At 36.1% G+C, this 16,457-nt stretch overlaps 1 protein-coding gene across 1 annotated transcript in view; it reads left to right on the top strand.

Annotated features, from left to right (window-relative positions):
- LOC109298975 (CUB and sushi domain-containing protein 3-like) overlaps window positions 1-15,014 on the top strand; it is a 290,449-nt gene extending 275,435 nt beyond the window's left edge. Inside the window, exons 38-42 of the mRNA XM_019519415.1 lie at window positions 2,437-2,595; window positions 7,505-7,617; window positions 9,670-9,757; window positions 11,527-11,662; window positions 12,880-15,014. Coding sequence (XP_019374960.1) covers window positions 2,437-2,595; window positions 7,505-7,617; window positions 9,670-9,757; window positions 11,527-11,662; window positions 12,880-13,039 — 656 coding nt within the window. The 3' untranslated portion in view covers window positions 13,040-15,014. The remainder of the gene's footprint in view (window positions 1-2,436; window positions 2,596-7,504; window positions 7,618-9,669; window positions 9,758-11,526; window positions 11,663-12,879) is intronic.
- The last annotated feature ends 1,443 nt before the right edge of the window (window positions 15,015-16,457 follow it).

Raw genomic sequence — 16,457 nt, 5'->3', positions numbered from 1 at the left:
CCCCCCCCCCCCCCCCCGCAGCAGCTGCTGCCCAACAAGGTGCCAGCCCTAGCTCCTGCCACATGCCCCTGCTCAGGGCCAGTGGAGCCACCTGAGCTGCAGGTAGGGAAGGTGCTGACTCAAGTTGCTGCCCGGGTGGGAGTCCCCAGGGAGTGGTGCATTAAGCCCACAACTCCCACCCCAAGGGGACTCCCCTGGCATAGCTGCAGGGCAGGCACCTCACTAGGCAAGCATCAAGACAGGTCAGGGTAGGGCCTGGCAGGGCAGAGCTGGCTGCCTAGGCAGCACTGCAAGGCAGGAGGCAGTGGAGTGCTGTCTGCGTGAAGCAGTTCAGCATCCTTGAAGTTGGGTCCCATTGCTTTGCCTGTGGCCTGTCCTCACCCCCGGAGGTGTATGTTAGGGACAGCCCTACAGGCCGACAGCCCACTGTGCTTCCCAGCCACACTTGCCCCTCTCCTGGTACCTCTGCTGACTCAGGAGCTGCTGAGTGCCAGCATGTCTTGAGGGCACATTTGTGGCTGCAGATGGCCTCAGACATCCACAATGCCCTGCCCTCAGCAGCACAGGTGGATCTGCCTGCTGGGACAGGCTGGGAAAGGAGGGGGGGCATCCTGGGTCACCATTGTCTTGGGTGTAGCCCATCCCATCCTACCTCTGTGCCACTCCCCTCCTTCACACAGCTGACAGTCAGAGCCAGTACAGCTGCGGTGCCATGCAGTGGGGACTCTCCCCACTCTGCCCTGCCACTGTGACAGCCGCAGGCAGGAGGATGGGCTTTGTGAGAGCCCAGAAGCAGCTGAGCACCAGCCATGGCTAGCCTGCTGCCCTGTGAGAGGGCTTAGTGGGAGAGCCACAAAGGCTTCTGGGATGCCGGGGGACTATGACTTAAATTGAGTCAGGAGGGGATCTGATGCTGAAGTTTGATATGTTGGACATAAAAAAAAAAAAAATCTTTATTGTCTGAGTCCCAAAGACCTGGAATAAACTCCTTCAGAAGTGGTGCAGGCACCTACTCTGGACTCATTCAAGAAAAGCCTGGATGCTTATTTTGCTGGGATCCTTTTGACCCGAACTGACTTCCTCCTGGACTTGATGATCTTCAAGGTCACTTCCAGCCCTAAGGTCTATGAAATCTATGAAACCTGAGCTAACAAGTATAGGTGTACCTTTAAGTTGTAAATGAGCTATGCCCCAGTCTCTGTATTTGTAATCTCCTTTCCACTCCCCTGGACAACCCCTCTTACTCTCCCTGAACAAGTTCTTACCAGATCCTCCTGTGTGGCCCAGTGCATGGACTAGTGGCTTCTGTTACATAAAGGAACAAAGTTGTTCATTTTGTTTACCCAGAGTGAAAAGTTGCTAGCATCATTTGTAGCTTTCACAAGATTTGTAACTGTCTATATCTCAAAGGCATGCTTGATAACAGCCACTATCTCTCTTGGCCAGGCAACACTATTACTTTTGCATTTGATAACTGTAGGAACTACTGGCTGGATACAATAAAGAACTTGGAACTTGCAAGTGTTATGACATCTCCCTTTTAGGTGGTTGGCCACCATAGTGGAATACAACATCAAGAATTAAGTGCTTAGGCTTCCAACGCTATGAATAGGAGAGGGTAAGGGACCTCAGGAAGGCAATATTAAAGACCCACATACTAAACTGGAAGCCACTCAACATTATTTTATTCATTTTTATTTATTTGTTTGTTTGTTTTTATGCTGCTCTGCTCAAAAAGTCTCAGAGCAGTTTACAACAAAACAAATAATATTAGCATAAAAATAATAATTAAAAAATAATACTTTAAATAAATATAAAATAATAAAACAATATCCCAAAGAATACCTGGTACTTCATCTTACCTCCTAAAACCCTGCCCTTATTAAAAGGCCTTATACTGCTCTGAAAAGTGGTGATGCGCAGGCTTTGGTTAATGTTCCCTCTAGTTAGAAAACTATATACAGAGGTACATCTGAATTTCTCCCCATTTTCACCCTCTTCTGTAACTTTTCTTCTAAATTTAAGAATAATGAGATTTGAGAACAAGAAAAGTAGTTATTGGGGTATAATATCAGTTGAATGTTTCCAAAAAAATGTTTTTTAATATTTAAGGAGAGAGATTTACACGCATCATTTATATTACTTTGTGTCCTTAACTTTATATTGGAACGTACATTCAGATGTCAAGATTAGGGCAAATGAAGGTATAAATGTAAATGGGTTCTTAAGTATCTCTGTTTATTGTATAATGATCGTTCCTTTTTTTTCTTCCTTCTGTGAAAGGATTTTCTCTAATAACCATAGCCAGAAGTTCTGGTGACATATACAGTAGCAAGGAAGTAAAGAGAAAATGTTCATCGTTAATGCATTTTTAGATGTTTTATATAGTACATGCTAAATATTGCAAGTATTAACATGTTTTTGTTATTTCTACAGTTCCTGATGATGTATTTGCCCAGAATTACATATGGAAAGGGTCTTATAATTATAAAGGCAAGAAACAGCCCATGACTTTGACAGTTACCAGTTTCAATGCATCATCGGGTAGAGTAAATGCCACACTTACCAACAGCAACATGGAACTGCTGCTTTCAGGTACTATATCAGAAAAACTCATTTGAATTTACAGGTCTCATGGCTGTTCCCTGTAATTTTATGCTTAATACTTATCATTTTTCTACTAAAATAATGCTACAAAAAGTGCCTTTGCAATCTAAGAGAAATTGACTGGTAATAGAATATCTTCCTGAATTGGTTTTCTTCACTTTTTTAATTTCCCAAGATTGCAATATATACTGATTTCAAAGAATCATCCTTTTTCTTAATAACTAGAAATTGCACAAATTGCCACATCCTTCTAAAAGATATGTCTTAATAGCTATTAAGAGGTATGGTAAGACTGATGTGCATTCCCATAGCAGTATGAAGATACTCAAGGAAAAGTTTGTGTTATTAAGCCTAAAAATATTTGGTTTTGAAACTCTGAGTATTATAACTAGGGCCCAGAATAAAATAGCCAGGACACTGGTGCATTACCCAAAGGGTTCTTCACATCTGGGTTGAATTTCAAGAGGATTCTTCTTTCTTTTAAAATTAATAGTGAAAGTGATCTGGCCCAAAAATAAAAGGACCTGATTTTTCAATAGTATAGACAGGTAATTTCATGTGCAGAAATGGGCTTACTTTGTAATTAAAGACACCCTTTCTTTGCTCATAGTCACAATAGACTTTAAAATCTTCTTCAGGCCTCAATTGACCTGTTGCTTCCTCATTTGTATATAAAGGAGTTTGTGAAAATCCCCATACATTTTTTCCACTCTTGTTTATCTGTCTGGTGCTGTATGGTCCTCCTCACCGTAGCACCTCAGTTATTAATGGTTTTCATTTACACAGTCTTCCTATGAGGTAAAGCACTATCTCCCATCCTAAGACAAGGAATAGAATAATTGAATTACACAAACTTTCATACAATCAACTAATTCAAAAAATGCTGTAATGCTAAGTGCCATAATGCCTAACTTGTAGGCACCTGGCTGCTGGAATGTAATTTGAGTAGGAATCCACTAGAAGTAGCCAATACAGAAAACCAAGGACAGCAGCCATTCTTAAATCCAATGTATCTTCAAGACTCAGATGCCTGATTGAGGACTTCAGGGAAGCATTTATTTGTGCCTAGGATCCACAGCCCAGAATTATCTTGTGAAAGCAGGTATATTGCCCTTCCTTTAAATATGGCAAGGCTTTCCTTTTTTCTTTTCCTCTTCCTTTCTTAATGTAATTATAGAACTGCTGATGTTCCCCCTCCCTCCCTCTCCATTTAATAGCCAAGAGGTTAGAGTACCCACTCCTTCCTACTCTAACGAATACTAGTGCATTTTACATGAAGAAAAAAATACATAAACAATTTGGAACCCAGGACTCCCCTTGTTGCACTATAGAATTGGTCTTCCTCTTATTTTTTCTATCTGGGCATAACATATTCATTCCTGTACTGGGAAGTGTTGTGAATATCCTCTATTCCACAATAAACTGTAACTTGAGATTTAGGGGACTGTCCAGTGAGGGGAGAAATTTACTGCTGAATCTCTTCAAACAGAGGTAGAATTGAACTTGGACCTCCTACATCCAATACTATAAAAACTAGCCTCTAACAACTAGCCTCAAACAACTTAGAACTATGCTGTAATAGGGGAGCACATCCAATTTTGATCATATTTTTAAAAATGTTGGTCACTAGTTTAAGTCTGTATGAAACCATACTCTATATACTATAATGGATTGGGCCCCACAGGCAATAAAGGTAGGGAATATCTACTTGAGGGATCCTAAACAGGTTTCATTGTGAGAGAGCTACTAAACTGGACCCATCAAGTCTGAGGGGTTTATCTACATAACTAGAAAAACTATAGGTGCCTAGGGAAATGGAAGGTAAAAAATGAAGGTGATCTGAAAGGTTCTGTAAATCTCCAGTAAACATGATTTGAATACTTTGCCAATTTGTGTGTGCGTGTTCCTACACTAATCCCTCACATATACATGGTACTGGCTTTTGGAACATCACTCGAGTGAAACTAAGCTATGATACAGTACTAACACTTCAAAGGGAGTTTTAGCATCCTAGCTTTCCTCTTCCATACTTCAGAGTTTTAGTAGCACCAATGCTTCATAAAGTCTGTTGACCACCAGCCAACCCTCCTATTATAAAGCTTGTCTGGCAACATGAAGTTTCTCCTTTTTTTTTTTTTTTTCTGCTGAATTACCTCTCACAACACAAAAAGCCCAGTTTCACGTAGCACCAACATTGCTCCTGTCACTTTTTTCCAAGACCAGCAGTGGATTATAAACTAACCTTTTCAGGAACTCTAGCAGAAGTCCCATCTTCCTGTCTGCCTAGGTAGCTTAGTGCTTATCCCCCAAAACATTCAAGACACTCCTCTTTCTAGTGGACCAGCACTTTTCCCAGTACATAAGGTCTGTTCTTCCACAAAGCAAGTGCACAGAACCAGACAGACCACCTGACATGGATGATACCAGTTCAACTGAGGAAAGAGGACACATTCACGGTGCCATCTCACCACCATGGCTTTTGTCTTGATTAACAAAATAGCTCTATATCAGTTACCTAGTGTTTGCTAAGTTGTATCCAACCTAAACGCAAGGATATTTTCTAATCAAGATAGTCTTAGGGATGTTAAAACATTTGGTCATGTGGTTTATCATAAAAAGCTTTCGTTTGCAACCTGGTTTGTGATCCATGTAGTCCATTACTGAATAGCCTTTCACTGCAGCTTGTTGGAAAACTAAGGGATCATGATTTTCACACACAAAATACACGTGCTACACACACACACATTTTAATTGTAGTTTCACACTAAGTTAACAACAAATGGGCATGCGTGTGTTGCCTGTATGTATGGAAAATAATCTTGCGTCTGGTTTTGGCCAAAAATTGGTAACCAGCTTCAGTTTTCATTCACACTCAACAGGAAGAGTAATACAATGCAAGCCTGTGGGACTCTGAAAATGAGAGCCATTTTGCAAGTTGAACATTGTCTAGCAGAAGTCTCTGTGGTTTCACAGAAAGGGACTGAATGTACTAGGAGGCTACGGTACATAGCCCTCAAGGTTTCAGAAGCAAATTAGTAAATTGCAACACCGCTGACAGTTCTAATATCATGAGGGAAAAAAATTACCGTAGTCCAACACCAAAAGAAATTAATTACTGAATCAAGAAAATTTCATAGCATACCAAGATCTGAAGCAGGATTGATTGGAATCAGTGTAGATATAAAGTTGCTGGAGCTGTTCTTTTCTTATTTTCCTGATAACCATAAATTAAAATGGTAAGTTTTTGAGCAAGATTGGAAATTTGTGAGTTTACCAGTAGACAAAATATCTTTTTATGCAAGACATTGAGAATTACAAAACTGTCTAAAAGGAAGCATTAAGTACCCTAATTAAAGACATTATAGACAAAATAGCATTCTCCTTGCCTTTAATTTCATAAAGGAGATACTAGCATCAAATTGTTCATATCCAAGAATTTGAGGATATGGAACACAAATAACACTTTAACACGACATCTTTGCATTGCATGAATTTATTTCAGATGTGGAGGGGAGCAGCAAATTATGTTTATGTTCACTTAAATTGAAAGGGACAGATTCTACTCTCCTACCATATCATTCTCATGTAAATAATTGTTAATTCAGAAGAGCTGACAGGGTTACGTGGCTTGAAAGAAAATGCAGGATGTAACTACATTTATGTCCTGCCATATCTATTCAAGTAAGGTTCCCAGACTTTGAAGCCAGAGTTTACAATCTATGCCTGAACTTACTTTAACGTGTGGTTTTAGTGCCCATTTTACAATTGAAATCTGTCATAGGATATAAAAGATATGCCTATTACATCCCTATAAAAAGATATGCCTATCATAGCCTTAGCATTTTGAGTTATCTCAGGAAACTTATAAATAATTTTCTGTTATTTAAAGAAGACTGAAAAAATGCAAATAAAGATCCATATGTGATTTGAATGTTTAGAGACACTGAATACTAGCATATCCCATTGACTTTAATAGTAATATTGTATAGTCAGTATTACTGTCACTGATATTTTTTTAAATATCTTTGTCTGGCTGTGTAATGAGCATAAATGATGTAGGATACAGAAATAGTTAAATGGAGAATGAAAACTAAGAATACTATAGGCCAAATATTTATGTTTCATACCATTACTTAACAGAATTATTAAGCAACTTGTACTTTTTAGTGAAGTCTATCTTTTTCATTGCTATCTTTTGCACAGATAAATTCATTAAACACACTTTTCATTGTAATTTCAAACTAGAAGTTAACAATAAATATAACATAACTGGAGTTTTGAACATTTTTCTGCAGGTTATAAAATTACCTGTTAATTCTGCCAGCATTCAAATTAAATGATATATAGAAGTTCTTCAACTCAGTGAAATCACAATTTTGCAAAATTAACAGGAGGAGGACAATCCCATTTGATGTGTCACTAGAGGAAAAAATGAAAAGTTTTGAAAATTTTTTCCCCCAAAATAAAGCTTGTATGTGTATGAATCAGTCACTTCTTGTACTGTTGGTGTAGAATACAAACTTTGGGATCTGTGAGTCTCAGGTTTGGGTTCCCTGTGCCCAGTTCACAACAGACTCTTTCTTTTCAGGTCAGATAAAGTTAAGAACTTATCCCGTGTCTTCCACATCTCAAGCCTAACCTCACAGCTATGCTGCAGGGGGGGGAAGATGGGGAGGAAAGTACCCCTTCTCCTGTTTTTTTTTATGGTAACTAGTATGATTGCACGAAGTATTTTAGCTTCAACAAAACAGCTTATTTGGTAGAAGGGAAATTCCACTGAAAATATTCTGACTAGATATACTACCAAATTTTAGCTTTATGCAAGGAGGGGTTTACTATTAAAATAATAGTTATCACCTTAAGTAGGTTAAAAATATCTCCATTTTATCTTTAACAGGCGTGTATAAAAGCCAGGAAGCCCGTCTGATGCTCCATATATATCTCATTAAAGCACCATCTCATACAACTGTGAGCAAAATGAAAGAGGAAAAATGGGCTATGGATGGTTTTGTGAGTATATTTCTATTAATACAGGACCATTTTAAATATGGAGTAATGTTTGTGTGTTAGATGAGAATAACATAAAACTTATCTAATGAAAGGTTGCTAGTAATGCTAATTGATTTAATAAAATGAAAAATACAATTGTACTACTGCAGATGGGGGTGGGCTAGTTGATGGGGAAGATGTGTATATTACTATAGAAGGATATCAAACCCTTCTTTGCATAGATGTGGTAATTTGATAGAAGGGAAGACACCCAAAATAAATCATTATTTCCCAAGGCCTGGAATAGACTTTTTCCAGACGTGGTGCAAGCACTTACTCTGGATACTTTTAAGAAACGTTTGGACATTTATGTTGCTTGGATCCTTTGACCCCAGCTGACTTCCTGCCCCTGCGACAGAGGCTGGACTCAATAATCTTCCACAGTCCCTTCCAGCCCTAATGTCTATGAAATCTATGAAATTATCCTTATTTTTTACTGTAGTACAATAATTGCGAGTATTCTCAGTTTTAGAATACATGTTTTTATAAGGTTAAGATGAGTGTTTCCATTTTGATACGTCCTTCTGAATAATCTTTCTATGCAGAATGTACTACTATGTTTCTTGCTTTATTGCTGGAAGCAAAATATCAGACATGGAATAAAATACTTCATGAAAATGACACAGCAGTAGTAGGGAGTCAGTATGTGATAAAGTGAAATATCATGTGGGTGAGAAACCTAAACAAATGGTTCCAAATCTTTCCAGAGCTTCCAGACAGTGGGGAGGCTCTGGGGCATTTATGAACCAGATTTAGCACGTTCCATATGGAGGAAAAGGAGAGACAAAATCTAAGACATTTGGGATGCTGATAAACTTCCAAGAGGAGAATTGTTCCATAAGGCTAAGTACAGACATTCAAACAGCCTGCGGTTTTTGCCTCCTGCCTAATCAGCAGCAAGTGGCATGGCTGCCACGGTGCCTTAGCCAGTCAGTAGCGGGAGGCAAAAACTGCAGCATATTTAAAGCTGCAGTTTTTGCCTGCCAGCTGATCAGCAACAAGTGGCAACCCCTATCCCTTCCAGCAAACAGCAGTAGGAGGGAGAGGTAGTGGTACGCACCAAAAAGAGCAAGTTTAAAGGAGCTGCTGCCACAATTTAGGTAGATTTTGGAATTGGTGGAGAGGTAAGATCATATGGGTCTAAAAACGCATTGAATTTAAGTCATCTGTGCCTAAATACTGATACATCTCATTTTATGAGTTACTCTGTTCAATTGGGATTTCTTCTTCCCACCACTACTTCTCTTTCTGGTGACTGTGACATTAAGGATTTTGGATTTGATGTTCTCTATACGTATGAGCATATCGGCTTATCTAAATTTGTATTACTTTACATACACTATAGTATTAAAATTATATTGTTGTTATTATAATGTATACACTGGTAAAGGTAAAACAGTATGATATCACTAGTATGGCTGCAGTTATACTGGTATAAAAATATATGTGAAATCTGAATTATACTGTTAAATTGTGTGCTTTGCATTGTAAATTTTCTTTGATACTACTTGGTGAAAAAGAACAAAAAACCTGACAAAATTATCTTTGTGTTATATGAGTAGCACTCCCCTGGCTAGCACATTTCCCTTGTTCATGCTAATTCAGGTCATGTCCTCAGGGCAAAAAAAACCCAAAAACTTTTTGGTTACACATAAGTGTGAAAGGTTCTGAGTTCAAAGTATAACTACTCTATGGACATGTCTACACAAGATGCTGACTGTAGCTCATCACAGCATGGACAGTACTAATATGGTACTGCACAGTATTATCAGACTGCTGCTCAGTAGCATCACCTAAAGGACATTTGCTGGTGCTACTGAGCAGTAATTTGCTAATACAAGTACTAAATAAATGTGCAGTAGTGTCTCATGTAGATGCTCCCAGTAATAAATTTAATCCCAGCCAGGAGTGGGAAGAATAGTTTAGGAATTTCACTTCCAATCATATTTTAATCATCTGGCCTATTTCTAACCATATATTCCCAGAATATTTATAAATATTTTCTGCTTTCAGGTTTCTGCTGAACCAGATGGAGCAACATATGTTTTCCAAGGATTTATACAGGGTAAAGATTATGGACAATTTGGACTTCAAAGATTAGGTAACCTACTATTTTTTATGTCATAATTCAATATTGTTTCATATGCTACTTTTTATTATTCATGCTTTTGAAGCATGACTGCATATGAAGTCTTGTATTGAAATTGTATCTCAGTATTAGTGTTTGGGTAGAATATAGCCTGAAATAGTAGGAATAGAATATTTTGTTTGCAGGAAATTAAATAGGGAAGTATACTTGCTTTAGTGTGGAGGGCTCCTATTGTGGGTAAGTACATTTGATATATTTAGTGATCTTGTTTTACGAACAAAATATATGGAATGATAATTTAGTTACAAATTATGAGTTATGCAGAGAATTAGTAGGAGAAACAAAGCATGTGCCCAGTGCTGTGGATTAATAAAGATTACTATCCAGTCTGGAAATCCTTTTGATAGTCTTCTGCATTCAAAATTCTCACTTAAGTCATAAAGAACTTCATGATTTTGCACTCTAGATTCAATTATGCACCAAACTATTTTTTTTATTCTTATGCATTTTATAATTGCTAATAAAAACCTTGCTGTTTTATGAATGCTTAAGCATAGAAAACAAGAACAACATTGTATTGAAATTGTATCTTAATATTAGTGTTTGGGTAGAATATAGCTAGGCTCGTAACCTGAAATAGTAGGAATAGAATATTTTGTTTTATGAATGCTTAAGCATAGAAAACAAGAAAAACATTATCAGTTAAACATATAATGTATGTACTCTTTCCCTCAAGAATTGTAATAATTCTCCTCGGTTGGGGGGAAAAAACACCCCTTAGATATTGGCAGGATATTGCATCTAAGGTAGTAGGATTCTACATAGACCGAACAGTGCATTTCTACAAGGAAAATTAGTTCTCGTGACTGTAATGTCTTCCTAAATAGATTGTTCATCTTCAGCTAAATCATTTTATCTATAACCAAAGCACATTCTTCCTGCCTCACTCCTATTGTTTAAAAAAATCCAAGAAAATTCTTTAATAAATTCTGCATACTCAAATTATTAATTTGTGGAATGAAATAGATCATGTTTTTACTTTCATGATCTTAAGTCGTGTTAAACTGGAGTCTTGGAAGCTTAACTTTGCTTTCACTGCATTTGCTAATATAGATGCTTTAGGTGGAACTCATTTACAAGACTAAGAGCTATGACCAACATATCTGAGCTTCATTAAGCCATGTATTTCAAAATATTTGGGGATAATCTGTTAAAAAATAAATGCAGTCATGTTTTGGCAAATTTAGTTTTATTGGCTTCTTATGAAAACTGTAAATATTCACACTTCGTCTGGTTTTCAAAGAATTCTAGATTTTAAAAAAAAATTAGTAATTTTCTTCCATTTGTTCCATCTTCTAAGAACAAGATTAATCACCTAGGAATATATTTCACTTTGGTACAAGATTAATTAATAGAATCACTAAAGGATCACTAGTAGGCTTGAAGAGAGAGAAATACACCATGCTTGATCAAGGATTTGCTTTAACTAACAAGTCTTTAGCAGATGTACAAGATAGTTTGTAAATTTTTCTCCAGAATAGGTGTGAAATGAGGATTTCAAAACTTTAGTCATACAAACAAAAAATATCTTTCAAACCAAACCTCCCATTCATTTCCCGCTTGTTGTACCTAATAATTGTTTTTATCACTGGACACATCTAAATATAGCATAAGTCCTCACAAATGCTCTCTTGCAATAATAATGGGAGGAATTTTGGAGTAATACTTGTTGGAAATAACTAATCCTTTTTTCTTTCTCTTTCTTTTTTTCTTCTGTTTAGGTCTTAATGTGTCTGAAGGTTCAAATTCTTCTAATCAACCACATGGTACAAATAGTAGTTCTGTCGCCATTGCTATCCTTGTGCCTTTCTTTGCCCTTATATTTGCAGGTTTTGGGTTTTACCTTTATAAGCAAAGGTAAGTGTAAATTAATCCTTGCATTATCATATGCTTAAAGTTCTTCAGTGCCCTTAAACTTGAGTATAATAAATAGGATAACAAGAGCTTTCCTGAGAACTCCTTCACAAAGATCTGTATAGAAGTTTCTTGATATTCTCTTAGAGGTGACATAATGTTTAATTAGTAAGGTTGCTATACCTTCACTCCCACCTTTTAAAAATGAAATACTATAAAATGTTATGAGCAGAATAAGGATAGGTTAAATTACTGGCATCTTTTCGTGTTTGCTTTTTGAAGATTGCCTCTTATTCGGCAAGTGACAGTACTGAGAGTGATATCTCTAATCTAATGTATTTTAAAGCCCACTTATTTATGTGGGCCTGCAAGTACGTATGATGTGGTCTTATGTCAGTGAGAGTTTTTATTATGAAAAATTATTCCACATCACAAATTCGTAATAGAACTGTGATTAGCTTACTACCGTGTTCTGCTCAGAGTTACTGTATTATTAGTGATAGTTTTGTGCATGTCTCTGTTTCATTTTTTAAGGAACATTTTCTAACAGTCAATTGCATAACATCAGATAAGTAAAAGATCTTGCACTACAACAATCAAGGATGGGAATGGGACTCCTAAATAGCTGTATGCACAGCAGTACTTGTCAGATGTCTTAACAATTACTATTACAGTGCAGTCAAAGGTCAACATGACTAAAGTGTGGTATCTGTCATAAATATGGAACAAAAAGTCCTTGAATTGCTCCAGATTAAAACTTGGTTATTGGCATACAAATATTTATTTCTTTTATACAACAACTTTTATCCAAGTTGAATAAGTTCTCTTGACTTCTCATATAAAAAGGCTTCAGATTCTGAATTTAAGTTTTATTAATATTTATAGCCTATCTAGTCAACCTGAAACCTTTCTAAATAAAAACCATTTCACTATTGTTGCCCTCAGATAACAAGCAGTGTTTAGCCTTCATTTTCATTTCCCCCCTAACAGCTCTTAACAATATTGCATTTTTGCTGATTTTCAGTTAGCTATAAGCATGTTATAACATTTTAATATGATAATCTTCTGTAACCTTGTTTAAAAAGCCAGCAACTTCCTTTAATTAATTTTCAACTTTAATATTTTTAATTGAAAATAGTCCCATTTATTGAGGTTCTTATGCCACACAGATCACTACGAAAAACTCCAGTTGTAAACGCCCTGTGTTTTTTCTTTAACAGGACTGCACCTAAAACACAGTATACAGGCTGCTCTGTACATGAAAATAATAACGGGCAAGCTGCTTTTGAAAACCCCATGTATGACACAAATGCAAAGTCTGTAGAAGGGAAAGCTGTACGATTTGACCCCAACTTGAACACTGTTTGCACAATGGTATAATGTGGTAATGCTTTGTCTTCAGAAGTTTGGAAATTGAAACACAACACAGTGCACGCGTAGTTCACTGATAAAAATTTAAAGCACACTTTTCAGGATATACTGGATCACCTTTTCCTGAGGATGATAGACAAGAGTGTTTTTTTTCATAAACTGGAACAGAATTGTTCTTCATGTGTACCATGGAGAGTTTTACAGAAAATCTGCTGCACTCCACGAGTGCTTACTCACAGTTTATTTGCTTTTTTTAAAAAGGAGATTATTCTAAAACATAAAACATATTTGCATATATTGGAGGAGCATCCACTATCAGTACTTCTGTGCTTTATAAAATTATAATAGAGGGACTGGGTTTAAAAACAAAAAGATATAGGCTAGAAAATAAGAGCTGTAATTACAGGAGATAATAGGTCACTGACTTCTCTTTTGCATTGACGAGCTATCTCATTCTCATAAATTTGAACTTTGTACCATTCTTTCAGTTATTCACCCCTGTTTAGCAAGTCTTTTTTTATCAGACCAGTTGATTTCTAACATTGCTCAATATCATGTCATAAGTTTAAACCTACAAATGTAACTTGCTATTTTTTACAGTGCAGAAGGAAAATAAACGACAGGTCTTCAGATTTTATTTAATTTCTTGTTTCATATCTAGCCTTGTCCTCACATTCAGTGTCAAGCTCCTTTCCTCTGTTCTCATTAGCAAGACACACAGGTGATAATGGGTGTAGTCTTACTTCTCTATACTCCCTCCTGTTGGCTTTTGCTAGTAGACATTGGTTTTATAACAAAAGATGGTAGCACGCCATATGAATTGTGCTTTGTCATGCAGCAAAGTTCCTTCCTGTTGAAGATGATTTGGAAGAGTGACCATTTTACACTTTTTTCTAACATCAAAATGTACCTTAATAAAGTTCAGATTAGAAAGATAATGTTTATAGAGATGCTAGAAAGCGAAATCAATATATCAAGAACATAAGGCTTCGCATTTCAATCCATATTGCTGTCTATACATATTTCATTATCAGCATTATTCTACTCCTTCATTTTCTCAAAATACACATGCTTGTGGCATGATGCAAAGCCCATGGAAATCAATGCAATGACTGACTGATTTCAGTGAGCTTTGGATCAGGCCTATCCATTGCATAATCATACTTTGGAAGTTATTTGGGTTTGGCACACAAGTTGGTATCAGATATTATTAAAACAGACCCTCGCTATAATTAGCTAAAATTGAATTTATTGCCGCAATACAGTACAAACAGTCTTTTAAGAAAGTAAGACATGGTTTAATTAGGATTAACCCATCAAAATATACAAATCTCACTCCCAGAAAGGCAAGTATCAAACATGGTAAAATAATTTTTTGCAGGAAGGTAATCTTTAGTTTTACAGGTTTTTTTCATAAGAGTTATCCATTGGCAACTCCAATAATTTATTTGTAAGTCATTGTCTTCCTTTTATAGCATGACTCACAAATTCTGTATGTTAGCCTGTGTGAATTATCTGTTACTGTCCCTTTAAGACATTAATAACTCTGTGAAAAATCTAACCTTTTTATTACCATAATAGAGAGTGCCTACCAAAAATCATTGTACCCAGGATTGCTGCTTGGATTTCTAAAATGTTTGATGAATTTCTTATAAACCATTTTACAACACTTTGTTTTGAGAATTCATACAATTCTGTCAAACTGTATTCTACTAAAAAGATGCTGTTTTATATTTTTTACCATCAGTTGTTATTTATTCTTGTTTGTTCAAATGACTGCAATAACTATGACTCATTCATTAATGTTAAGGTTAATAGATTTGAGATCGTTTAAAATATGTTTCTTCTGCGACTGGCTACTCCTCTTATATTAATGCATACACTTTTGTAAAGAAGTATATTTTTATGAAAAAAAGGATTTGTAAAAGTATGATGTAAATTTTCAGTGCAATGTAAACAAAATAAAAATGGACAATTGCTTTTTTAACAATGTGTCTTCTTTACTAGCTGAGCTTTAAAACTTTTGTCAGGTACAGAAACTAGAAAACAACTGAAATGGTTACACAAACTCACTATTTTCTCAGATTTCCAAGTACACTTTTGGCTCCACCCTGAACCTCCCAGTCTTCTCATGACATTGCAAGTAAATTGGCATTTTATTTACTGAAGTGATTTAGATTTATTCATATGATTCCAAGTAGGAAATTAATAAAAAGGTAGATTTTTGACATTTTGTTCTCTAGGGAAATTTTTATAAATTAGTTTTTACATATGTTCATTTAAATGAAAAAAAAAAACAACCAATGAACTTGGTACTGCAGCTATCTATAGGATAATCTTCCATGAATATTGAAGTTGTCTACTTTTTTCCAAGAAATGTACTATACTCATTTAGAACAGACAGTGGGATTTCATATGATGTTTCCTGAATGGAGTACGAAAAAAGGAATCCATTATCTTTTACTGAAAATAAATTGGGAAAAAATATTTTTAGGCAATAATTATGGAGTGATGGGAAGGGCAATGACAAAGTTTTTGCTTTAAATAGAGACCTGTGCTTTCAAGACATGTTTTATTTGTAGTTATGGAGAAAAGATAAAACCTGATCTGAAATGGTGTTCAGGGAGTACAGTGAGATGAATATCGGTCTACTATTCTTTTTGAAAATTAGGCATTTTAAATAAACTGAAAAGGCTTGCTTCTGTCCACACTGAAATCAATAGGGTCTTTGTTGGTGAATGCACAGGAAGCAAAAGCAAAAAGTGACTGTAAAATCAAATTGTGCAGTTCACTCTTTAATGTCTTTCACTGGATTTCTAGGCCAAATTGTTTAATTTGATACATAAAAATATACTATTACCTAGTAGCCAACCCTTCAGACTCAACTTAGTCTCTGAAGTAAAACTATCCCTGTTCTGATTTATGCATTACTAGTAATATAGTGAAGAAATTCTGAGCATAAAATTTTCTTCATCGTTGTGTTGATAGTGAATGAACCACAAGGGAATACAGAAAGCATTTTCCTAAGGCTGTATTGACTTCTCAGTAGCACCAGATGAAATATACATAGTGGATTAAATGCCTTTTTTTGGTCAGAATTTTCCTGTTTTGCCAATTTGTAGAAAGTGTGTGAAATGGAGGCATTCTCAATCAAGTGTAAACTCTTTTTATATTATATTGTCTGAAATTTTTCAATACCAGGGTGATAGAAATGTTAATCTTTCACAATAGTTTATGGTTGGTTGATCATAGTTGGTTAAATAAATAATTTACTTACTGTGTTTTCCAGACTCTGGTTCTGCAGTTTATAGAATAGGTAGCAGAAACTATTTTGACTAATTTTCTGGAGGGGACTTGCTATGACAACACATATTAGAGAAGAATGATGTGGGTGGCAATGGTTTTGTAGTGCAAAGAGGTCTCTAAT

This window comes from Gavialis gangeticus, unplaced genomic scaffold (genome assembly GCF_001723915.1).
Source record: "Gavialis gangeticus isolate Ggan-Ray unplaced genomic scaffold, GavGan_comp1, whole genome shotgun sequence".
In the NCBI taxonomy this organism is placed as follows: domain Eukaryota; kingdom Metazoa; phylum Chordata; order Crocodylia; family Gavialidae; genus Gavialis; species Gavialis gangeticus.
The sequence above is the reverse complement of the archived record's forward strand: the minus strand, read 5'-3'. Positions and strand labels throughout refer to the sequence as shown.